We start from the raw sequence: 27,458 nt of genomic DNA, 5'->3' as shown, positions 1-27,458 counted from the left end.
ATTCTGCATTGTTAGAATTTAGGGGTGTAACGATTTATCGCAGTACGATAAATGGCGATGCATTTACGATATGACGGCAGTCTAATCTTATTGGTTGAGCTGCCAACGTGACCTACTCTGCAAGGTGGGAGTGAGAGAAGCCGGTTGTCGCCGCATATAAATGGTCTGTCTCAATCAGCTCTCTATTTCAGTAAGTGTTTCGGGCACACACTGAATCTTGCAAGCAGGTTTAAACGTTTCTCGCGTCAGTCTCTTGCTTGGTCGCGTGAGAAAAGTCGGGGCTTTCCTTTACTGCAGTGCCACAGCAACAGCTGTGCTCACAGAAAAGCAAAATATGCTTGCGATGCTTTGCTTTAAGAAGTTCCACGGGGCCGTTCACATATTGAGTCTTTTCCGCGTGCAAATCAGTTATTTCAAATGTAGCCGTGTGGCAGGCGCGCACATAATGGGATCAGCGTAGTCGCGACCCGCATTGAGATGAACAATTCTCAACTTTTCAGAATGCCGCAAGCACACCGCAGGTCGTGTGACAAGAATCAACCGATCAGCTATGACCTTTCCGTAACAAAACAAAAGCTCAGCCGAACAGTTGATCATAGCTGTACAGGGTGGTTTTTATATATCTCCATAAATATATCTAGTAGTAAAGCTAATGCAAGGGCTAGAAATCATTTATCCTTTGCAGAAACATCCTGATCCTCTTGGAGAGCTCAGTTCATGGTTGCATAGCAACGACCGACGCTACTGGAGCGCAAGTGCTTTGGAAAGGAGAAGCGGTGCGGCCGCGCCTTCCACGCATTTTTAAACCCGATACGTGAACGGCCCCTATTCATAATTCTGAGTTCATGTTAAATTTAACATTCTTTTTCAGTGACAGACAGCCCTATTCAGCTGTTAATTTGAATACAGAAGGTTTTTATTAAACCTTGAAATGTGATCTTGTATGTAACAAGGAAAATTATTGAAATTTGTTAATGTTTTTTGAATAAATCAATGTTAATGTTTTTGAAAATTTTGTTCAAAATATCGTGATACGTACCGTATCGTGAGCTGAGCGTATTGTTACACCCCTATTAGAATTCATTAAAACTGGCGTTTGACAACGTTTTTATATACTCACCAACATTGATTTTTACTTGCTGCTGGGCGAGTGCTAATTTTAGGCCCTGCTTATATATAAAATACACATACATACATACTCTTACACACAAAAACTAACATACAGAGTAGCAAATAGCCACTTATGGTCTGTGTCTCTTTCACTCAGCCCAAAACTGTCCACTGGTGGCAGTAACATGCTGCTTAAGGCTGTGGCTCTTTTAAAGGACAGACTGATTGTATCATGGGAACCTGCAGTGTAGCTTTCCATTTAATGCTCCTTTGTGATTTCCAACACTAAGGTAAGAAGTGATCAGCTCTGCTGTAAACCGTCAAATATTGCAGTGCAACACACTGCAGCACAGATTTCACTTTCCCCCACTGAGAAATGACTCCACTCCACACTTCTTATCAGCACTGGCACGGCATGAACAATTACCAGGCGTTGTTACCACATCTGCTGCTCCTGGAGAATATTGTGACACTGTCTGACACGGGAAATAAGATACATTATAATTATTGGCTAGTCTAAACCGTCTGCCAATAGAGCAATGTATGTTTATATATTTATAACACTACCATTCAGAGGTTTGGGGTCAGTAAATTTTATTTGACAAGGATGCATTAAATTGATCACAATTGCCAGTAAAAACATTTATAATGTTAAAAAAGATTTCTATTTCAAATAAATGCTTTTTTCTTCCTGTTGATCAAATGTTAATGTTCATCAGCAGTCAAAATGAGTTAATTTTTTCTGGCCTTTTAAAAAACAATATGTTATTTAGTTCAATTCAATTCACATTTATTTGTATAGTGCTTATCACGATACATATCGTTTCAAAGCAGCTTTACAGAGAATGCATGTCAACATTACAATTTAGAGAATCTGGTATCGGTGGTGACTAGCTTGGGATTTGAACTGCGGCTCCCCTTTCACGCTAAACAAAAGTTCTACCATTAGACTCCATTATTCCTAGGGAACAAAGAGTGTGTTTCTGACAAACAACAGAATTATTCAGAGTTATGAGACTATTTTGTGAGGGCTTACCCAGAACATAGATCTTGTTACCACGCAGGAAGGAGAAGGCTCCATAGCGGGGTGTGGGCATGGAGGTGAGGGGCAGCCATTGGTCTTTTGTTGGCTCATACAGCCTCACCGAGGCCTGAGGGGTTGTGTCAGCTCCCATCCCGCCCAGTGCATACACCTTGCCATCTGAAAGGGACAGAGAGAAAGAGAGAGAATGAAATCAATTTGAACTCTGTTTCCAAGTTTCCAGCATCCCTTATTAAACAAATTAATAACAAACAAATCAGGAAATGACAGAGCAGTGGAAGTGAGTCACTAGTCTGAATTAGGAATGTTCTTTCCGTGCCAGAGTGGAGAATCTCTAGAGATGTGCTCTTTTTTCCTCAGCTCAAGCTATTTTAAGGTTTACTTAAATTCTACCTCTAAACCTCACAGTACACATTTGTTCTCTTCCCCTAAAAGGATATAACATTAAAAATGAATGTACTCATATAACTGACCCATGGGCGTTCTGGTCTGAAAACGAGGTGTGTTCAGGCGCATTGTTGGCGCGTTACTATTTTGAGGCAACTGAAATAGACTGCGCCATTGACCAACTGAAACCTGGTCTAAAGTTAATGCCGCAATATTTGTTTTGTTATTTAAAAAGTGCATTTTATGCGCCTATATGTGGGTGCACAATGGGGAGAGAACACACAGGGAAGCGCAGCAACACACAAACATGTCAAATTAAAAATAAAAGGATTACAATGTAAAAGATTATTATTGTATGCATAAAGATAAAAATGCTTTGAATGCAGAACACAAATTGTTGAAAAGTCATTATTTTATTTTTTTGGCACACAAAAAGTATTCTCGTTGCTTTATAATAATAAGGTTGAACTGTTTTAAATATTTTTTGAGTACCTTTCTGGATCTTGAGAGGTTTGGTGACATTGCTGGCAATAGAGGCCTCACTGAGCCAACGGATTTCATCAAAAATATCTTTATTTGTGTTCCGAAGATGAACAAAGGCCTTACTGGTGTAGAACGACATGAGAGTGAATAATTAATGAAACATTTTTTGGGTGAATTTAAATTACCACTATAGCCAGCAGAATAGTGACCAGCAATCACTATTATAATATTTAAATATCTATTTTTGTCATTTTTTTAAAAAGTCACAAAGTCTCATGGAAAACAAAAACTTTTCTTTAAATTGCGAATGAAATTAGACAGCAAGTAAAGAGCACTTCCTTTAGAATTACTGAAGCTGTCTGTGTGAAAACTCCCATTTTAATCAATGAATCTGTCAAAACTGCACACTTATTTACATTGTGTCTCTGCTTTGTTTCTTATAATAAGGGAATTTGTGTGTGTGCAGAACTTAGTAAACTCATGCCAAGTAAACAATTAGTGTTTTGAGAGATACATGAGAGTTTTGAGTGGATTCTCATTACCGGTAACTTAAACACCTCTGATTGGTAATTATTTTCAACAGAAATCCCTGCAAAATCACATTGTAAATAGACACTTTGGCAGTGCCGTTCAACTAGCATTACACGAATATAACAACAAGATCACTTTAATTAACTTACTGTTTTATTTAAAAACATAAATTATATGTTACACGTAGTAATATAACAATATATGCAATAAAAATAAAAACTCGCATTGACCTGACCAGGCAGCCAAGGTATGGCAGCTGCTATACCCAACTGACGTGCCTGATAAAGAGCCTAATTTACATTTTATACGAAGGCATGTTGGCACTTAATGGAATGGCAATGACTTCATTCAATACTTATACCCTTCCTCTAATGTGAGCACTTTCTGCGTCGTTTGGACCTAAAGCCAAGAACTCATCTGTAGCTATTTTTACAAACCCATTCTGACTGCTGTGTGAACTAGTTTGCATACTAATGTTCACAAAATGAGAACTGTCTGTTAACTGAGGTTGTGATGACATTGTGATGGTTTCTAAATGCTAGTGTTTTCAACATGAGAATGGAGTAAAATGATTCATTTGTGTTTAGAGTTTTGAAAAGAAAATTTGCAACTCTTGTTTATAGTTTTGAGAAAGCAGTCTTTCTTTAGAAAATGGAAAATGATTGTTTAGATCATATGTTTTCTGCTGGGTTTGCTTCAGTACCCAGTTGTTAAACACAGTTTCAACAGAGTTCTAAAATATTAAAATAATAATAATAAAAAAATAATAACTTTGCATAAAAGAATGGATTTTAGTATGAAAACAACAAACTAAAACTGTAACTAATCTAATGAGTGCAATACATTACAGAGAAAATATCACTCTGATATTACTTGATACGTTTGAAACAGATCTGTTAGTTTAGTTTAGGCTTAACTCTAATCTAAAAGTGACCTTCATGAAGTTTTCAAGGGAAACACTAAAATGCAGCACAGCAGTGAAATTAGAATATGAATGTGGAGAGAAATGCAGCATCAGCGAAAAGAACAGCCCTGTTGCAGCGCAGCCAACAGCTAATGGAGATGGAGAGAGAGAGAGAGAGAGAGAGAGAAAGTACATTCAATGGTTGAAGAGAAAAGAATCCTGATATTGAGGGTAGTAATAATTTAAATGAACTGTCAATGGGATGTGAGCATGTGAGAGAGGGCATAGGAGTACTGACTGACTGTGCATATGGGTTATTACAGCACAGAAACACATACATCAAGACATCAGGATCATCCCAGGAGGAAACAGCATTAATGATCACCATATGGAGCACTTAAGACTGTGAGAGAGGATGTATGTTAGTTAAATACAGTCTCTGTATGTCTGTATTTCTCTCTTAGCATGACTGCAGCAGCTGCTGACTCAGACATCTGCAGTACTCTGGGACAGCAACCTGTGACTGTAGATAAATGCGGTACAATTGAGACCGATGGAGAGAGATACCGGGGAGTAAAATAGGTGGCAGCAGAGAGCACATGCAGTCATGCATTCAAGTGTCCTCCAAAAAATAAGGTACTAGTAAACATCTGTTGTAATAGCAATATACAACGTATGCTCCTGAAAAATGTATGCTGTAAAAAAAAAAAAAAGAGTTAAATTATACATAATATACTGCTCAAAATGTTTATGGGTCATCTACTATCTACCAGCAGGAACTAACTAGACCGTGTGAAGTCAAACCTTGACCCCCCTTGGGGAAGCTCCTATTAAATTCTGAATTTTTCTGTCTTTGTCCCTTCCCAATGAAAAAGCTATTTTAGTGCCACTATTAAAATGAAGAGCAATGTATGTGCATTAGGTGTGTAATTGGTTGTCACAAAGAATGATGGGAAGATAGCTTGGTCATACAACCCTGTCTCCTTAAAAACTGGATAAAATGAACAGCATTTTCAAGCTAACTTTATCACTATTCTTCATCAACAGCAAATGCAGACAAACCAAATTGTACCATTACAGTTATATCTCATGATATTGTAAAAAGCAATAAATATTTACTTCCACCATAATGCTTTAATCAGTTTTGTTATTGTTAAACTAAACCTATAAATAACAAAAAATTTTAATGTAGCTAAAATCTAATTATATTACACAAAAAACTCCGCTAGAAATATAGCTCCGCTATTCAAAACAAAGGTGTAGCTTGATGACGCCAAGTTTCAGCGCGGAATCTTGGGACATGTGGTCTCACAGCCGGTGGAAAATAATCGGGATAGGACTCGGGCAGAAATCATGTTCATGGATGTGATTATTAACATTGTTGTAGGAGCTGAACGAGGCCGCTGGAGCGACTGCGCAACACACTTTTATTATGACACAGTCGCCGGCGCTGCTTCCGCTTAAATGAGTATGAGGTAACACAGCTCTGTTTATCATATTAGATACATTTGAGTGTGTTGAAAATGTTGTAACGTTACTCTGTGCGTTCGCTGGGCTGCTGCTGTGAGACACTTGTTGCACACTGCAGTAAGCTAGATCGATATTAGATTATCATATTAAATGATGGATGGCTTGTGTTGATAAATGGCATGTAATTAATTTTAAAACATACTGTATGATGGAGAAAAAAGCTATATTACTGATACTAAAAATAAAGCTGCATCTGATTATGCCATGTTAGCAACTTCACAAAATAGTGTTTTTCTCTGAGACATGGTAAAGCATGGTACTCGCAAAAAAATCAAGAAAATTACATTTAAACAATAAGACTAAACGTGTTGAGCTATATAACAACAATTCGTTTTCTGTCTATAAATATATCAAAACAGTTGTTCCCTTGTCTAATAAAACATGTAATATATTAAAGCGTATTTGGTGTTTCCGTGGTTTCCACAAATAAAACAGGAAACTGAGGATATGACGCAATTGACAGGCGGCGACTCGCATGTCCCGGAGTCTTGGTTAAAAATGCAATTTTCTCAAGCTTTACAAATAGTTGGAAACATTTGGGATATTGTAAGTACTCAAGTGAACACAATATGTAACACTGGCCTAGTGTTTTTTTGGATATTTTACTGGACAATTCTTACATATTGCACCTTTAAAAATAAGTAAAATATATACATAACGAAAAAAAAAAAAAATAAAAGCAAAAAATCTAAAAAAAAAAAAAAAAAAAAAACCCATAATAAAACAAATGATACTACAATAACACTGGCTTTAATTGACATCCCATCTACTCCAGCTTCAGAATATCGAAAAATAGAAAATCATGACTTTATGGTGTCATCCACAAGTACTCACAAATATGATTAGTTTAACATGATTTGAATGCAGCTTATCATTTTTGTGCTGGGACAGAGAATGATGGGAAATGTAGTTGCCACCTCATTAACTGCCTAAGTATATTCTTTCTTAGAAAGAATTTTATCAATTAGATATAGTTTTTACATTTTTGCTCAGAGATTAATGATGCTCAGGGGTGGAAAGCAACAGTGAAAGCAATGTTCTTTCCAGCACTCTGACACATATTCTTCTTTATTTCTTTTCTGTGGCTTTCTATCTGTGAAAATTATTTTTGGTAAGGATTTTTTTTGTCCTTTTTAGAGCTTGACAACCACAAGTCACTTCAAATTGTCTCTGCATGGCAGGTGTTGCAAAACATTTCCTAAAAAAAAAAAAAATGTTTTCAACCCAAAAATAATAGAATACGAGTTTGGAACAACACACATATATAAGTAAACAATAAGAAAATTATAATTTTTGGGGTGAACGGTCAATTTAAAATCCTCACTGACTGTGAAAGGAGACAGTATTTTAGCAATTGGAAAATTACACACCTATTACATCACCACCCAGAAAGAGAGGAGACAGAAAGCAACAGTTAAAGAGGTTTTTCAAGGCTTGTGTGTAAATGACAGAGAAAAACAACACTCAAAGATCATGACCACCATCTTCACTTTCATCCTCTTCACTGAATTCACTCTGATGACCACAAATGATTTCTCCAGTTTGATTCGATATGGTCTGACATGTTCAAGACTGTGTAAAGCATGAAAGGGACAGAGAAAGAGCAGGACAGAAATAACTGAACAGTGCAGGATCTAATGGCTTTAGAAGCTAATGTACTCACAAATGTTCCAGTCCCACTTTATATTAGGTGTCTTTAACTACTATTTACACAATACATACGTTGTACATTGTTTTTATGTAAGTACATAGTAGTTAAAGACACCTAATATAAAGTGTGACCAGTTTTCTTTCAAAGGTACTTTTCATGGCTGTTTTCTATTAAAATCTATAATATTAAGCATTTCCACAGACAGACATCCCCTAGTTTTTGTGGTAAACACACACGGAAGTGACAAACAATCAACAGGACATTTTGTTGAATGCTTGTGCCAGTGCAAAAGGATGAATTTCCTGTTGCTAGAAACATATCATCGTGTCTGGTTAGGACACAGTGTCTGTTGTCACACAACAGATGGAATCCAACTGTCTGTGTTCACTTATTAATGAATGTCAACCACTATTTAAGCAACCTGTTTCACACAACAAGACAAGATATCAAAATTATATCCATGTGTTGCATATATTCCTCGCTACTCAGAAGGAAAAAAAAACTATAACTTTTTGTATTTTAAGTACTTTTCAAATTTCTGTCACAGCAAGTCCCTGGCCATATATTTAATCCAAATTAAACAAGCCTTTGGAAATGGTTCTGTCCTTTTTAATAGCTCCTCTTTCCCCTAAGGACTGAGGACAACATCAGCGCTTATTCTTCTCATGTATCTGACATCTTTATAATATCTTGCTCACGCCGAAAAAAATATTGAATGCTATTACAGTAGCTGTATATTGTTAGGAGCTTTTTAAAGGAACATGTCTTGTACAGAAACCATTTGGTATATTATAATCATAATACATGTCATTATAATGCAGATAACTGAACAATTCATTAAACTACTGCAATTGTTGTGTATTGTTACATAGCTTAAATACAATTTATGCTGTGATTGATTTATCACACAGTGTGACAAGCAAAATACTGTCTTAGCATATGATTTAATGTCACGCTGTGTTTCACGCTGTTAGGTCAATCCGCGGCCAAACTGAACTCAGCCGGGTATCGTCGTAACAGTCACTCGTTCTGCATGGAAAAATATTTAACCACATTGGATCATATTCAATGCTTTTATAAACAGATTTCAGATGTTAGGTTTGCTAAAATGTATCCCATACATCTTAACCCTGTAAAGCCTGTCATACAAAATAATCAGTTTTTTTTTTTTAAATGGCAGTTTATTGAACCTTTAGACAAAATATAAAATGCATGTTTGTTTGTTTTTAGTATCATATTTGACACTTTTGTCTCTTTATATTATTATATAGTGAGAATATGGAACTCATAATTGAGGATGAAAAAAAAACACCTAAATTTTACAAAATCCCAAACTGAGCAAAAAATATGCAATTTAGATTAAATATTAATGCTTTAATATAAATCAATGCAATCTTCATAACAGTATAGCAGACTATTTTCATAAAATGCATATAGCCTACTGTAAATATCAGTTGTCATTCTATATCGCCCAATGATTTGTCTTAGTTTTATGATCAAAGCTTTGTAGTTTTTTGGGATGGCAAAACATATAATGTAATGCCATATGATGATTGAGAGATGTACAAATAACATTTCCCCCAAAGCCTGATGTTTCACATTTGATGCATTTTAACATTTATAAAAAAAATATGTATGAATAATCAGGTAAACTTAATTAGCTTTTTGTCCAGTGCTCATTTTGAAATACTGCTTACAATTGTAAAAAAGTTATTCTTATGTTTACTTACCTATGAAAAATCAGTAAAGATTGCACAACATTTCCAACCTGAAGTACTATATACTTTCTAAATAATATGAACTACCAATCAGATTACAGAAGGCATGTAGATCGTGTACAACAGGTTTCTCAGTAAGTTTTGATCACATTGATTATTTAGAGGCTTTTGAAATTTGTGTATCAAATGTGATAAAGTAGGCATTATAGGGATAACTCCTTAAGGAAGAGTGTGCAAAGATGAAAACACATTTCACACTATGAGCATTATGAATTCATAAAAATAAATAAATAAATAAACAAACAAACATGAAACTTTTTTGCTTTGTGGCAGGGCACATTATCCTGCTGAAAGAGGCCACATCCACAAGAGAATACAGTTTCCATGAAAGGGTGTCCATGTTCTGCAACAATGCTTAGGTAGGTGGTACGTGTCAAAGTAACATCCACATGGATGGCAGGACCCAAGGTTTCCCAGCAGAACATAGTGCATCCTGTGTTCCCCAGGTAAGCCACACACAAGCACCCGGCCATCCACGTGATATACAAGAAAATGATTCATCAGACCAGGCCACCTTCCATTGCTCCGTTGTCCAGATCTGATGCTCACATGCCCACTGTTGGAGCTTTCAGCAATGGACAGGAGTCAGCATAGGCATCCTGACTGGTCTGCGGCTATGCAGCCTCATACGCAACAAACTGCAATGCACTGCATATTCTGACACCGTTCTATCAGAAACAGCATTAACTTCTTGAGCAATTTAAGATACTGTAGCTCGTCTATTGGACTACTTTCAGTGGTACAGACAGTACAGAACACGCTGGCTGTTCTACACATAAATGTCATTAGAGGATTATGGGAATGGTAGTCTTGGAGCACAGTGCTTTGCAATCAAGGATATGTAGTGAGTGATTCACCTTCACCCAAGCCTCCATCTACAAGCTTTTTTCTCCAATCAATCTAAACTCAACCCACCCACCTCGAATTCATCTCCTTCTCCCCTCTGCAACCTCACTGAGTTCGTCACCCCCTGCAGACTGCACTGCCCAATCACACACAGTCACTTCTAATTAGAGCTCTGTGTTCTGATCTCCATTCGTCGCCCAGGGAGACCCCATAGCAACCAAACATGTACTCTGAGACAATTAGGAAGTAGTGGCCTGACAAGAAAAAGCACAGAAAAACACACATGCATAAGCTTGCATCAAACCAGAGCATAAAACTGAACAAACAAATCATGTATTAATTCACATGGCAACTGTAATTTGGAAATCAAATGCACAAACGTGCTCATCCGCTCCTGTACACATTCACACAGCTGTTTTGAACCTTCCCGTATGACAGAAAGACCCTTATTAACCAGACCACCTGCTGCTGGTCTTCCCCTTCAATTTCCATGACTGCAAGCAGGAAATATGGTCTTCATCTCATCCCTTCTCTTTCTGGCTGTATAAACTGGTTAAACTTTATCCCAAAATAGAAGCCTTGCCTAAAGCCAAAGCAAATGATCATTCCTGCATTTCGTCTTCAGATTTGAGATCACAGCACCTTTCCAAATATTACATTACCATGACACTGAACCCAGAACAGGGAGACATCAGACTAGAGGAGTGACAGGAAGAGACTCGCACAGGACTAGTTGTCCCTGAGGAGGCAACTAGTGCAGACATACTTTGTGATTTTAATCTGAATCAAACAAGTCTGTGTTTTCACTTTGGTAAAAATACATTGGTAAAAATAACAGATCAAATTATCTACTGCTTTTTGGCTAACTTGGAGGTCTCCTGAGATATCAAAATTCTCCATTACCCTCATTTCCATAAAAATAAGACCATTCATGATTCACGATTTTTTTTTTCAGTTTTACTCAAATTAGGGTAATGCAAAAATGAGTACACCCCACTGAAAGTCTCTGAAGCAAAGCTAAATTTTAGACTACAAATGTCTAATTTAACAAGAATTCAACCACAGGTGAGTTTAACTACTCATTACACAGGTGTCCAGCAGACAGCTGACTATAAAAGGGTGTTAAAACCCCTTCCCATTTCATGCAGTCAGCAATGGCACCACATGAAAAAGAAATGTCATAAGACCTGAGAAAGAAAATAATTTTTTAGTACACTGCCAGAGATGTCCAGGTCGTCCACGGAAGTTAACACCTCGACAGGAGCGTCTTCTGATGAGAAGGGTTGAAGAAAATTGGCATGCAAGTTCACTGTAGTTGTCTAAAGAAGTAGAAAGCCAAACTGGGGTGACTATTTCCCGTGACACAATATGGCGTACACTGCAGAGGAATGGCATGCATGGGTGCCGTCCACGAAAGAAGCCTTTCCTAAAGCCAAAGCACAAAAAAGCCCACCTAGAGTTTGCCAGGGCCCATGCTGACAAAGATGAATACTACTGGGACTCTATACTCTGGAATACAAAGAAAACTGCATGGTGCCTACATGAAACATTCTTATGTGGGGCTGCATGAGTGCTGCTGGTGTCGGGGAGCTGCATTTCATTGATGGCATCATGAATTCACAAATGTACTGCCCTATACTGAAAGAGAAGATTCTACCATCACTCCGTGCCCTTGGTCGTCGTACACTTTTCCAACATGACAATGATTCTAAACACATTTCTGAAGAAGAACAGAGTGAAAATGATTCATTGGCCAAGTATGTCTCATGATCTGAAGCCAATCAAACACCTAGGGGGAATTCTGAAGAGACAAGTTGAGCATCACTCTCCATCCAGGATTAAGTCTCTAAAAGAGGTCATTCTTGAAGAATGGAAAAAGACAGATGTTGCAAAATGTCACCAACTTGTTCATTCAATGCCTAGAAGACTTGGTGCTCTCATTAAAAATCATGGAGGCCATACATAGTACTAGATGTAGTAGTTTTTGTTGTGGGGTGTTGTGGGGTCTTTTTGCATCACCCTAATTTGCACAAAACTGAAAAATGTGTAATTAAGTTATACTATTAACCTTTCTTTCATGTTATAAGTTAAACAGATGTTATATTAAACTCAATCTTGTCAACTCAGTCTTGGAAATTGTTTTTGTGTTCATTGAGATACTGTTTAAAATGTTACTTTTCACTGCTGTGGGATTACAAATGTAAGAATCTGTTTATGATCTGCTGATCCTACGTCCTGACATAATCACAATAATCACATGAATTAAGGTAAAGTACATTGTATTTAGCATTTTAAAGGATTAGTTCACTTTCAAAAAAAAATTCCTGATAATTTACTCACCCCAATGTCATCCAAGATGTTCATGTCTTTCTTTCTTCAGTCGAAAAGTAATTAAGGTTTTTGATGAAAACATTCCAGGATTATTCTCCTTATAGTGGACTTCAATGGTCTCCAAACAGTTGAAGGTCAAAATTACAGTTTCAGTGCAGCTTCAAAGGGCTTTAAACAATACCAGACGAGGAATAAGGGTCTTATCTAGTGAAACGATCTGTCATTTTCAAAAAAACAAAAAAAATTTTAAAATGTAAATGTATATACTTTATATAAACAAATGATCGCCTTGCAGATGCTTCCGCCAAAACCGCACTTCCGTATTCTTCAAAAAGCTAATGCTGTATGTCCTACGCCTTCCCTATTCTACTTGTGGAAAAAGCGGAACTGGCACTGCGTTCGCTCCGTAAGTTGAACAGGGGTTACGGAATGGATGACATGGGGGTGAGTAAATTATCAGGAAATTTTTTTTTGAAAGTGAACTAATCCTTTAATGTAAAGATGATGACATCATATGAATAAATCTGTTAAGCAAAGTTTGTAGCAAGAGGTTTCTGCCAGTTCCTGTTCTCTTTATTGTATCAAATGAGCCAGAATACTGAGACTCTCACTTTTGGCCTTTAATGGCTCTTGGAGCCCCATCCCATTCTTTGAATAGTTATGCTAATTGAATTAGGGCTTGCGACACTCTAGAGTCTGGGGCGGGTTCCTATACCTGGATACTTCATTTGCATGCTTTGTTTAAGGTTATCATCCAGGTGCTTTGTCTCCATTTCTAAGCACTGCTTCCTAAAATCTACATAAACTACAATGTACACTGCCTTAGTTAGACTTGATGACTGCAGCTACCAACAGCACATTCTTGATAAAGAATCCATTGAAGATACAACCAAGTCTCCTGGTCTTTGCTTCTGAGATTTCCAACAACTGCTCAAAAAAATTAAAGGAACACTTTGAAAACACATCAGATCTCAATTGGGAAAAATGTAATGCTGGATATCTATACTGATATGGACTGGGTAATGTGTTAGGAATGAAAGGATGCCACATCGTTTGATAAAAAATTATCAACCTACAGAGGACTGGATTCAAAAACACCCCAAAAATCAAAGTGAAAAAATGATGCAGCAGGCTAGTCCATTTAGCTTAAATCTGTACCTGTCTGTGGGGGCCATTCAATGGTATCAATTCTTTCATCCTCCAGGAACTGCCTGCATACTCTCGCCACATGAGGTCGGGCATTGTCATGCACCAGGAGGAACCCAGGACCCACTGCACCAGGAGGAACCCAGGACCCACTGCACCAGCGTAGGGTCTGACAATGTGTCCAAGGATTTCTTCCCGATACCTGACTTGAATATGCCTCCCCAGACCATAACTGACCCATCACCAAACCGGTCATGCTGAACGATGTTACAGGCAGCATAACGTTCTCCAAGGCTTCTCCAGACCCTTTCACGTCTGTCACGTGCTCAAGGTGAACCTGCTGCTGCGGTGAAAGGCACAGGGCGGACATGCCAATTCTGGTGTTCAATGGCAAATGCCAATCGAGCTCCACGCTGCCACGCAGTGAGCACAGGGCCTACTAGAGGGCGTCAGGCTCTCAGGCCATCCTCATGAAGTCTGTTTTTGATTGTTTGGTCAGAGACACTCACACCAGTGGCCTGTTGGAGGTCATTTTGTAGGGCTCTGGCAGTGCTCATCCTGTTCCTACTTGCACAAAGGAGCAGATACCGGTCCTGCTGATGGGTTAAGGACCTTCTATTGCCCTGTCAAGCTCTCCTAGAGTAACGGCCTGTCTCCTGGAATCTCCTCCATGCTCTTGAGACTGTGCTGGGAGACACAGTAAACCTTCTGGCAATGGCACGTATTCATGTGCCATCCTGGTGGAGTTGAACTGCCTGTGCAACCTCTGTATGGTCCAGGTATCGCCTCATGCTACCAGTAGGCCTCCACCTGTAAAATCATTCCTGTTTTGGGGGTCATCTCATTGTTGCCCATCTAGTGCACCTGTTGTTAATTTCATTAACACCAAAGCAGCTGAAACTGATTAACAACCCCCTCTGCTACTTAAACTCCTGGGATATTGATCTGATCAGTTAATTGACTTGATGCTATTCTCTGATTAAAAAGTGTTCCTTTCATTTTTTGAGCAGTAAATATGGCTGCACAAATTGGATGCACTTAGTAAGTAGGTCCTTCACAAGGGGTTCCACGCATTTGTCATTCCTTGGCAAAGTTTAAAAATCCTGGGTTTACAAAACATATCCAATCCTAATAGCACTAAAGCATCGTTTTACAAAAATCAATCCTGTCTGAATGGTGCTTTAGATGGGAATTTGAAGTATCTTGAAGTAAAGTAGGATTACTATCAAAAAGCCAAAACTGATTGATCTCCAAAAGCAGCGCTGCATGTTCATTGTGACAGGAGATTTAAGTGACTGATATTTACAAAGAGATTCAGGGGAACTGTGGCAGGAGATGGGCGCAGTGTTTTAATAAGTGAGCTTGAAGACTCCAGTCGCCCCAACAAGAGCCCTGTCTGCTGATAACACAGGCATCGTTGCCCATCATGCCATTTAAAGGCCATTTATTTCTGTCTTTAACAAAAGCACAATCAATATTCAAAATCACTGGAGGCTCTCAGAATATGGAACTGATAACAGCAGGATGTATTCTCTAAAGAGCCTTAGGGAGGAGGAGAAAAAATGTCAATAATTCACTGAAGGATGTAATTTTAGGAAGCCTGCACAGCTTTTAAGGAAAAGAGATCATCCAAACCAGGAAGAGAAAGTGTTTGTACTTATAAATGACACTGTTATTCAGTTCTATTTGTGCCCCTCGATCAACACAGTGCTCTTGAAAGAAAGAGGTGGAAACAGCTTACACATGCTGGAAAACACTGTTTCCATCAGGCACCGTAGATGGATGACTCACTGAAGGACAAACAGCCCTTTTTGGTATTCAGAGAACAGAAATGAGGGGACCTTTTCAATAGCAAATGTTTTGGACCGAGCCCCTCAAATATCCCATAATATTCAAACCATTTCAAAAGAAAGAAATGATAACGGGATGATATTTCAAACAGGAACTTCCTCTAGCATTGATCTGTGGCACACAGAAAAGAGGAAAAATGGGACTGAATTGCAAGAGTGACTTTGCTGGTTGTGTTTTGTTTTTTTTTACATCTCTTTATAGAGGGCAGATTTTCTGCTGTAAAATATCACCTTTAAAGGACACCAGCAGGTCTGAACTTTATCACAAATTTGCTCCTCCATTTTATACGTAATATACTTGCATGACATATTTAATTAAATGTGAACAAAAATGAGGCTGACAGGTACAGTTTGTTCATTATATCGTACTGTTTTAAGGTCATATGTCATGTCTAATTTTAATACACCCCAGAAATGTATGGAAAGACATATGTTTTTTTAGGCTGAATGAATGAAATACATAATTGTAGGGCACATTTCAACATGAGTATAGTGGATTTATGCGTAAATCGTCCATAAAGTTATTCTTGCCTATTTATTGTATATATTAATTTATGAATTGACTTTCCAATTGATTTAAACAAACATTAATTCGGCTTTTTTCATGAATATGGCCCATTGAACAGACTGAAATCCATCCCTCACAGCCCTGTTATTGTCCATGTCTCCATCAGTTTATAGGAAAAGTTAATCCAAAAATAAAAAATTGTGATCATTTATTTGCTTTGCTTGTCGTTCCAAGCTCATTTTTTTATGCATTTGACTTTCTTCCGTAGGCCACAGAAAAAGGTTCCATACAATGAAAGTAAATGGTGACCAGATTTACTTTACTATTAAAAGCAGAAGAAAAAAAAGCATGATAAGTGTACTATAAAAGTAGTCCAAGTTGGACGAATTGTACACTACATTCTAAGTCTTATGAAGCTTTGTACACGAGGAACAGACTATTTTAAGTCATTATTTACTGATATCTTTGACGCAGCTCTCAAATCTCATTTGTGCATATTAAAATTTGTCATATTATGGTGAGTAATGAGGTACACAAGATCCAAATGATGAATATGACGTTAATCCTGGTATGATGTGTTGACATGCCATATTTGAATATGAATGTTAATGAGATTTTATAGCTATGATAGAGGTTTAGATTATCAGTGAATGAATTTAATTTCAGTCTTTTCCTCACATAAAGCTATTGTGTCACTTCAAAACACCTCAAGTCACAAGTTGCATTGACTGGTTTTATGATTTTTAGAGCCTTACAGCCCCTTTCACATTCATTATAATATAAAGAGCAGCATGGACAGTCTGCTAAACATATCCTTTTGTGTTGCAGAGACAGAAGAAAAAAAGGTCATACAGGTTTGGAATGACATGAGGTTGAGTAAATGATGACAGAATTTTCATTTTTGGGTGAACTATTCATTTAATTATAGCATATTTTCTAACTAAAGCCTATTACACCTTTCACAACAGGTTTGTCCCCTTATTCCTCCTTATTTGGTCTTAGCTTTTGGTACATTTCTCTGTTACAACCATGGCTGTCTCTGTCAATACTCTTTATACTCTCTCGTCTAAACACTCCATCATTAGTGCTCTTTCAGAGACTGTCTTTAGTATTCATAGCACAAACGAAAAACATGCAGCAAAACAAGTTCATAATGACAGATTCTCCACCTCTCTTTTCTCTAATGATCTTTTCCTCTACAGGCCAATGATTAAAATGAGCCGTTGAAGTGGCAGTGTGCTATTTCACATTGACCTTTCCTCGCCATAGCCCCACACACACACACACACACACACACACACACACACACACACACACACACACACACACACACACACACACACACACACACCACACACACACACAGATTGTGGCCACAATACAAAAGAATAATCAAATGATAACAAGCTACCATTAGACACAAGAGGCTGTTCAAGTCAACATTACATTGTGTGTGATGAGCTGTTGTTCTGAAGAGGAAAGAAAAAAATATTCAGAGGGCTATATAAATATGAGAAATTCTCTATCACTGCAGTGCCAGGGAGAGATGAATAAATGCAACTCAGGTGAACTTACCATTAAAAATAAAATAATTAACCTCCAACTCTGCTCTACAGTGCATGTGTAAGAACAATAGGAAAGAAACTACTTCATTCACATTCAGGACATACCAAATGAGAACAATGCTGAGGGTTTGGACCAATCAGTAATGGGCAATGTTCCCTCTAATTTTTTTTCTCGCTGAGCAAAACTTTTCTCTGTTGAGCGCACATTTTGGCCACCTGAGCAAAAACATACTTTATATCAGACCTCTACAATTAACGTAAACACACACACACAAAAATGGTTTTATCATGCAACTGTAACATTTAACTTTAATGTGCCATTTCTATTTTATTTGACCCTTGATGTAACTTAGTGATTTATTAAATAATATGTTTGAAAAAGCAGTTCAGTCACTAAATTAAGCACATTTTAGGTTACTTGAGATTATACACATTGCTGTATTAACTGTACCAGTCTTTACCAAGAAATTCTATTAAAAAATAATTTCTGTCCTCCTGCAGGACATTTCAATTCTTTATAATAATATAACATGAGCAGTTACAATGATGGTTTGGGAAAACCATAATGTGTTTTTGTACAGTCAATTATTAGCAACAGACAGTGTTAAACCATCAAAATTACGTTTATTGCTTATGAATTTCCCAGATTTTATATACCAGGAGGTTAAGATTTTTCGTGACAAGAATCCCTAAACAATCCCCTTGTGAGATCTATTTTTTTATTAGGCTTACATTATAATATAATAAAATATAATATAATATGTAAGTATTTAAACAGATATACAGTATTATATCAGTTTAAATGCTTCCATTTGTTTTAATATATTATATAGTGAAAACAAACTGAAGCATTTAAACTGATAACGTTCACTTTTCTTAAAAATATTTAGCTAACTCATTTATAGTTATCTAAACATCCCTGAAACCCACACCACCACCACACACAATAATCTATTTAAACTGAGGTATATCACTGATGTATTTTGAGTTTGCAAGCTACACCTGTGGTGGGTGTGTGATTGTAAATGTCTCAGAGTTTTGTTACCATTCTGTGCCCATCATCCGTTATCTCCAACACTTTTCATTAAAACATGACGTATTTCACATTTCTTTTCGTTTCGCGTTGCCTCTCGTGTTTAAGTATTTAGTCCGCAAACATGACAGTATTCTTACCGCGACTGATTTGGCCAGCCAGGCAGCTCACACGAGCTCAATCGTTCTTTCTATGAAACCTGTGGACCGCATTCACCGGTTCTAACTCTATAGCGACAATAACTCTATAGCGGTTGTCCAGAGCACTGCAATTATTTCTCATTTAAACTACTACAGTCATTTTCATGTCTGTTCTCTGTGCGGCAATTATTTCTTCTGCGCGGCCGCGATTTCAGAAGTGCGCGGCCGCGCACGCGTGCAGCTTAGAGGGAACATTGGTAATGGGATTGAATAATTATATGCAATTAAGGGAAACTCCCAAATAGAAAAAAAAAAAAAAAAAATCTGGAAAACATAAAAATTTATTCTATTTACATTCTTAAAGCATATTCCCGGCCGTACTGTGCATGAATCATCAGTTCCTCCAATTTAAAAAAAAAAAAGTTTGTCATGGTAGACTTTATAATAACTTCTAAAAATGACTGTGAGCTGACATCACAAATCTCTAGGGATGTACTGATATTAAAATTCTAAATGAAATTCTTTAAATCAACAATGGTTTAATACTGTTAAAAGCAAATCTCAAAATGAATATCCATTTTTCATAATATACATCATAATGTATATGAGATGAGACGCTTTATTCACTTGTAGTGAATGGTTCATTAAATGTAGCATTTAACAATCGATTTTAGTTATTTTTTTACTTATGTACATTTCTGGCCAAAGTAAATGGGCCAAGCCAAAAATGGCAAAATATTTAGTGGCCTTTTAATGGTCTTAACCATAAATGGTTTTAACCATAAATCACTGGTCATTAAATTAACAAGAATTGCACAAATATTGTAGACAAAGTAACTTTCCCCAACTTGCAGACAGCTTTTCACAGGAAGAAGAGTCAGTGTTGTTCTACTCAATGTTAATGGCTTTGAAACGATATGTATCGTGAAAAGCGCTATACAAATAAATGTGAATTGAATTTAATTGAATGGCTTTAAAGAGTTCATGAGTAGTTGAAAAATGTTTCCCAGTTCGTTTGAGTTTAATGTGAGACCAAATATTCACTATAGGGTTCAAATCTGAACTCTGACCCAGGCCAAAGCATGAGCTTGATGGACTTGTTTTCTTGTCACTTCTTGGTTTTCTTTGCAATTTAGGCAAGCCATTGTCTTGTTGAAAAATAACATCTAATCATTTCTCTTTAGATAACTTTTCGATTGTGGGAAGCAAGCCATTCTGCAATATTCTCCTGTACGTCGAAGAATTAGGGTGTACTCACACAAGGCACGGTTGCCTTGAACCGAGCCCGAGCGCGATTGTCCCCCCCTCCCAACTGGGGGGACTCACACTGCACTTAACGTTCCAGGCCAGAGCACGCTTATGTCATATACGATGCAACTTTTTGGAAGAAAACAGGAAGAAATGCACTTTCGCTAAAATACTGCTTAATATATTTATAATTTATGCCACGCAGCGATTTTCACTTGAACATATCAGAGTATTATTACAAAGGCAGCTGACGTTAATGGAGGAATTTGCAGCTTTATTTGCAAAATACAATTCCTGTTCATCAATAAGGTGAGATCTATACCCGCTATAAACTCAAATACACTCAAATTAATTACATGTATTGATAAGTGTACTATCAGAGTAGTAATAAAGATGTTTGCCATCGTAATGATGACAATAGCGCACACAAAAGTAGTAAATGTTCCGTGCTCAGGCACAGTTAGCGCTCACACTGCATGCGAACCGCGCTCGAGCCCAACCGAACCGCGCTCTGGCCCACCTCTTCCAAGTGGGCCAGGGCCGGCTAAACGAACCGCGCCTGGGCACGGAATGGAACGATCACACTTGTCAAGCGAACTGAGCTTTGGCGGTTAAACGCGCTCGGGCACGGTTCAGAGTGCCTAGTGTGAGTACACCCTTAAAGGTGCTAAAGAGGATCTGAGAAACCAAAGACCGTTAGTGAGTTTTTGAAATGAGCGCATGCGTAAGAACAACCCCCCTTCATTTAGAAGGAACGCCTCCCAAAACTCGTGCACGAGTATTGGAACACAAGTGTTTACCACCGGCATTCTCTGTGTCGTGTTAGTGGATTCATTATGTCGGACTCACCGCAGGTAACTCATAATCTGCAGTTGTTACTCCTGTCTCCTGACAAAAACATTGCATGCGGCGCCTGTGGAGTGTGGAAAGTTACTGGAGCGCACAGCTGCGCTCATCTCTCACAAGAAACGTCATGGCAGTGATTGACAAGCCAGAGAGCCAATCCGTGCACGTCTCTCACAAGGAACGTATGTATATTAATATTATTCCTTTCAGTGCACCTAATAAATAGTCTTTTATCAGTTAGTAAAGACAGTTTCAAGTAATATTGCAAAAATGTATAAAACAAAACATCCTCTTTAGCACCTTTAAATGACTTTTCTCAGTGAAGCAACTCATCAATACCACCAGCTAAAAAGGCTCCCCACACAATGACACTCTTCCTCTATGCTTCACTATGGTAGAGATGTATTTATTATTATATTTCTGACCAGATTTTCAAAGACACCGCTCTGGAGCATCACCATGCAACTCGTGTTTCATTGTGATTCATCACTTCACACACAACTTCCCACATTCTGCCAAAAACTTCATTTCGTCTTTGATGTTTTTCTGAGACAGCAATGGTTTTTTTAAGTAGTGCATTTGCTTAAATGTAGCTTAAATCTAATTTCCTGACCAATAATTTTTGGTTATGACAATTAAAAGCTTAGTTTTCAGCCTTTTTTTTTTTTTTTTTTTACCCAGAAGCATAGTCAAAACAGTGAATTTTAATATATTGACCATTTGACCATCAGTTATTGGCCATAACATATCACATCTATAATTACAGAAGCTTATCAAATCACTGAAAACAGACAAGTCATCTCTGGACACAAGTCCTTTTGCTGAGAGCCAGAGACTATGTGAGGCAGTGAAAATATTTACTGATGATTAGTTCCTCATTAGAGAGTGTTGTTTACGTGCAGAGCTGACACTCTTAACATGATTCCCTCTCATATACAGCAGCACCAGACCATGACAGACCTCTCACATCATACTGATAGTACAAAACACAAGCTGTGCCGTAAATACCGAGGCGATGAGTCTGAGATCCTCAGTCAGATATAAATACAGTCAATCGCATACAGTACACAAACAATATAGTTTGCAGCATTTGTCAAGAACTAAACAGTGGCATTAACCTGAGGTGACAGACTGATGATAAACAACAGCAGCTAGAGGCTGAGTGCGTGAAAACAAACCCAGAAACGTGTGCACACACTGGCACCCCAGAGAACACACCTGAGTGATTATGCAAACACAGATCAGAAACATTTACAAAGTAGTGCGAGAACAGTGTGTGTGAGACAGACAGAGAGAGAAGCTCCTTGTCTGTCTACAGTCTACATAGGCAGCATATTAAATGTCATGGAACATTGAATCAGTGAAACATTTGCAACTGATTTCAAAAGAGTTTGACATTAGCATGTCGGTAAGCTAACAATATGAAACTCATAAGCTTAAAAATAAATAGCACAAAGAAAATGTTGAGTGGAATAATCCATTTTAGTTACTGTAAACAACTTTTAGCAATAGTTTTCACTACTCTTTGCACTATTATTAAGTCTTTTTTTTTGTCTCGCCATCTTGGATTTATTTTTTCATGTACCATATTTCCTGGAAAATAAGTTGCACCGGATTAAAATTGCATTGAGAGAAAAAATACACAGATGAGTCATACTGGTGTATAATACAAATTTTATTATTAAATTCAGAAATGTGAAATACCGTTAAATAAAATTAAATCTGTACAAACATTATAAATCTATAATCATGTATTTTAGTTCCCCTCACTCCACAACAAATCATTTAAATGCAACTGTATTCAGTTTCAGAACAGAAAAGGAATAAAAAAATATAGGTTTAAAAAAAAAACAATTATAGTGGCATTCATTATGAACAACATTTATTATAAACGCCAAGCCTAAACAAATTTAAAGCAAAACAGAAACTACTGACACATGGAAAAGGGCACTATACAAATAAACTCACGTATGTCTTGTACAGCACAAACGAATGTGCGCAGTTTGCGCATGTTTTACATGCTTGACATTAATCGCATTATATAATTTGCTTTGGAATAAGTCACAGCATGTTTTAGATGATTAAAAAACAGGAAAATTATACTAGACAAAGACCCAGCTTTCAAATGGTATAATTTATAATTTTTATAAGAAATTTGAACAATAAAAAATGTTTTGTGGCTCTTTAATGTGTCATGACCATGGTTGTGACAGATCACTGTAGCGCCTCAGCTTAAGCGGCTCATGAACTGATCATCTCTTCCTACTAGTTAATTTATAGCATCAAATAAACATGAACGAACATCAAAAGGAATGTTGTTTCAAGCGCAGAAAGTGTCAGTACACACCATTTTTCAAGTTCAAGTCCACCGAGGTTAATCTTCTAACTCATGACTGCTTTGTCTGACAAAATGGCGGATTCTGCGTTATGGCTGGTTAGATCGCTTGTCAATCAAACTCCCGGCGAAGAGTCAATTGGCTGAACATAAGTTCACAAAACTGGTCTGAATGATTCATAAACCACTGACTGATCGGATTCTCAACTTCATTCAATGAACTGATCGCAATGATTAACCGCTTACTATCAGTGAATAACAACTTAAATTTATTGTATGGCTTTAATATTTGGAATATTGCTTTTGCATGCTCTTTGAAGACTTTAGTATACAGTGCATTGCTATCGCATTGAACCCTGCTCCTGGAGGGCTATTCAATTTCAATCGTGCTCAAACACACTTACGTGTTAAACCATGAACACATTGATTAGCTGGTTCAGGTGTGTTTGATTGGGGTTGGAGCTAAACTTTGCAGGATGGTAGCCCTCGAGAAGCAGGGATGGAGACCCCAGGCGTAGAGTAAACAACTTATTCAAATTCCTCCTTTTGTGTTCCATGGAAAACAGAAAGTGATATAGGTATAATAAAATCAATAAAATGAGGATAGGTAAATTATAATTAACTATTTCTCTCTTTATGATGAACAACCTTACAATGCGTCCTCTATAGGAACTAAGTTTTAGAACAGAATAAGAAAGAAAGAAAGAAAGAAAGAAAGAAAGAAAGAAAGAAAAAGAAAGAAAGAAAGAAAGAAAGAAAGAAAGAAAGAAAGAAAGAAAGAAAGAAAGAAAGAAAGAAAGAAAGAAAGAAAGAAAGAAAAAAAAAGAAACAAAGAAAGAAACAAAGAAAGAAAGAAGTCTATGTTTTCTGGTTTTTGCTGGCAACCGTGAACTGGAAGAAAGTACTTGTACTGATGGAATTCGTGACATGTCTGATTAAATCACAGTGAGAGATGCTGCTAGACCTCACCAGCACACAAACTCATACCATGCCGCATCACAAACATCCATCAAAAACAGCCCCATAATCTTTCACATATAGCCATTCCTCTACTCTAGAAATAAACAGTGAGACAAACAGGAAGTTACAGGACAAGCAAACCATTAGTGTTATAAAAGGGCACAAAACACAAGTGGAATACAAAACACATAATCTCTACCAATGACGTCTCAAGCTCAACACAGGAAGTCTGGATTCACTCTTGTGGAGTGGAAGAATGTTAACTCAAAATGACAGTTTGGTTTTCCATGAAACGTACAAAAATGGAGCTCTGTTCAATTCTTATGAAATTTTCAATGCAATCCATCCAGTTTGAAAGTATCGGCATGAGTTTGCATGTGATCAAGAGTTTAATTTGAATGTTACAGAGGTCTGAGATGACTCACTCTTAGAAAATTTCAACTGATGTCTCCGAGATAAAGAATATGAGTCTGATATCACAGTGACATGAATTTATACACACACACATACATATATACATACAGTACAGTCCAAAAGTTTGGAACCACTAGGATTTTTAATGTTTTTAAAAGAAGTTTCGTCTGCTCACCAAGGCTACATTTATTTAATTAAAAATACAGTAAAAAACAGTAATATTATTACAATTTAAAATAACTGTGTATTCCTGTGATGCAAAGCTGAATTTTCAGCATCGTTACTGCAGTCTTCAGTGTCACATGATCCTTCAGAAATCATTCTAATATGCTGATTTGCTGCTCATTAAACATTTATGATTATTTTCAATGTTGAAAACAGTTGTGTACTTTTTTTTTTTCAGGATTCCTTGATGAATAGAAAGTTCAAAAGAACAGCATTTATCTGAAATACAAAGCTTCTGTAGCATTATACTCTACCGTTCAAAAGTTTGGGGTCAGTAAGAATTTTTATTTTTATTTTTTTGAAAAGAAATTAAAGAAATGAATACTTTTATTCAGCAAGGATGCATTCAATCAATCAAAAGTGGCAGTAAAGACACTTATAATGTTACAAAAGATTAGATTTCAGATAAACACTGTTCTTTTGAACTTTCTATTCATCAAATAATCCTGAAAAAAAATATTGTACACAAATATTTTGTACAATTGTACACATTAAATGTTTCTTGAGCAGCAGATCAGCATATTAGAATGAATTCTGAAGGATCATGTGACACTGAAGACTGGAGTAATGATGCTGAAAATTCAGCTTTGCATCACAGGAATAAATTACTTTGTGAAATATATATTCAAATAGAAAACAGTTCTTTTAAATTGTAATAATATTTCACAATATTACTGTTTTTTAATTAAATAATTAAATATTTTTAATTAAATAAATGTAGCCTTGGTGAGCAGACGAAACTTCTTTTAAAAACATTAAAAATCTTAGTGGTTCCAAACTTTTGGACTGTACTAATATTATATATATATATATATATACACACATATATACACACACACACACACACACACACACACACACACACACACACACACACACACACACACACACACACACACACACACACACACACACACACACTACTATCACTTTGATAGATAGACAGATAGACAGACAGACTTTAAACTGAATAACTTCCCCACAGGGCTGAGTGTATAAGAGTCTCTTCAGGGAAGTGGGTTAATCGTCAGTTTGATTACATCATTAAGAGATGTTTTCCAGGGGCATACAGGAGAGGGTGTTGAGCTAGTCAAGCAGAAACAGACAGATGGCTTCAAGTCTCATGGCACAAGCAGCAATGTTATTACCTCAAATACACTCCAAGTGAAAAATATGAGGAGAATTCGTCATTTCTTAATGATCGAAGGGAATTGTAATGCATTTCTAAAATTTTATAATACAAGAAATACATTTCAGACCAGTAAACTCGATACATGGTGTTGATTAGAGTAACTGCTTGATTGCTACTGGAACAGCTGAGGTTTTACTGAGAGCTGAAGAGGGAATTCAAGCTATTTTATCTGAAAGTGATATCTATTCCACTCCAGCACCTGCACAAACATCTGCCACAAGCATTTTTTCTCTGATAAAAACCTTGATTTTATGTACGAATATTCTTGTTTTAATTAATTAAAAAAAAAATCGTCATGCTGCATAATGGTTAAATTAATAATCCCAATTATTTTGCTCAAAATTATAATCACAACGATTGTTGTCCTTTGAGAAATTTATTTTGGTCACGGTTATGGTGATACGGTTATTTTGATATTCTGTTTTTTTTAACTTAGTTCCTGTTTCTCTGCTCCGTTTAATTTTGGTTTCCTTGGTTTCTGATTATGTCCCTGTTTGTTTATATGGTTACTTATAATTATCAGCCATGTCTTATCTAGTTCATTGTTATCTCCTGCATATAAACTCCCTGTTCAGTTCAGTCCTCTGTCGGTTATTGTATATGCGAAACGTGTTGTTTTCTCCTGTGTTGTTCTAACAATTTCCTGCGTTTATAATAAAAGACTGTAGTATTCCTTGTTTGTGTGTGTTCCAACTCATTACAGAATAAACAACCTTAAAAAGAAAAAAAGAAATTAACTTACCAGCACTGCATCTCCCCCTCCATGAGCAGAGGACTTTGGTGGAGAATCTGGGGTACGTGTTTCTGCACAGCGGTTCTCCTAGCACCATCTGCAAGGTAGAGAAGGAGCCCAAGCCTACCACAGACCACACACTAGAGTCTGACACCTGTGTCGTCCCAAAATCGAGGTACGCTGCCCAGTCCATCCCAGAGATAGGTGGGGACCACTGCCTTATGGACCTTTTGTCCTTAGATCCATTTCCCTCCCGAGTCACCACCCTCAATTCGACACCTTCCCCACCGGTCCTGTCCGGCTGTCTGGATGCTTCGGTGCCATTCGGAGACCTCCTCCTATGCTGCCGCCCTACTTCCTGGTTCCATTCAGTCCCCTGGATTCCAGGGGATTCCCAATCAGCAGCTCGTCACCTCAGCTTTACCTCGGTCCTCAAGGCTCACGACTCCACCTCAGCCCGTCAGCTCCGCCCCAGCTCTTCAGTCCCTTGGCTCCACCATGGTCCAACAGCCATTAGGACTCCTCTGGTCTCCTTCGTCCCTCATCAGTCATTGCTCTACCCTCGCCACAGACTTTTGAACCCTCGACCATCCACCCTTCAGTTCCTCCGGGCTCATCTTTCCCTTTGGCTTCCCCATTGTCCTTAGTCCCTCTGTCGTCGCCTCGGTCT

At 37.4% G+C, this 27,458-nt stretch overlaps 1 protein-coding gene across 2 annotated transcripts in view; it reads right to left on the bottom strand.

Annotated features, from left to right (window-relative positions):
* LOC137009749 (kelch domain-containing protein 8B-like) overlaps window positions 1-27,458 on the bottom strand; it is a 136,730-nt gene that overhangs the window by 48,453 nt on the left and 60,819 nt on the right. For both annotated transcript variants that reach the window (XM_067372220.1, XM_067372221.1), the window contains exon 4: window positions 2,147-2,311. In XM_067372220.1, coding sequence (XP_067228321.1) covers window positions 2,147-2,311 — 165 coding nt within the window. The remainder of the gene's footprint in view (window positions 1-2,146; window positions 2,312-27,458) is intronic.

The sequence above is a fragment of the Chanodichthys erythropterus genome, chromosome 20 (genome assembly GCF_024489055.1).
Source record: "Chanodichthys erythropterus isolate Z2021 chromosome 20, ASM2448905v1, whole genome shotgun sequence".
Lineage (NCBI taxonomy): Eukaryota > Metazoa > Chordata > Actinopteri > Cypriniformes > Xenocyprididae > Chanodichthys > Chanodichthys erythropterus.
This window is presented reverse-complemented; position numbering and strand designations above follow the sequence as displayed.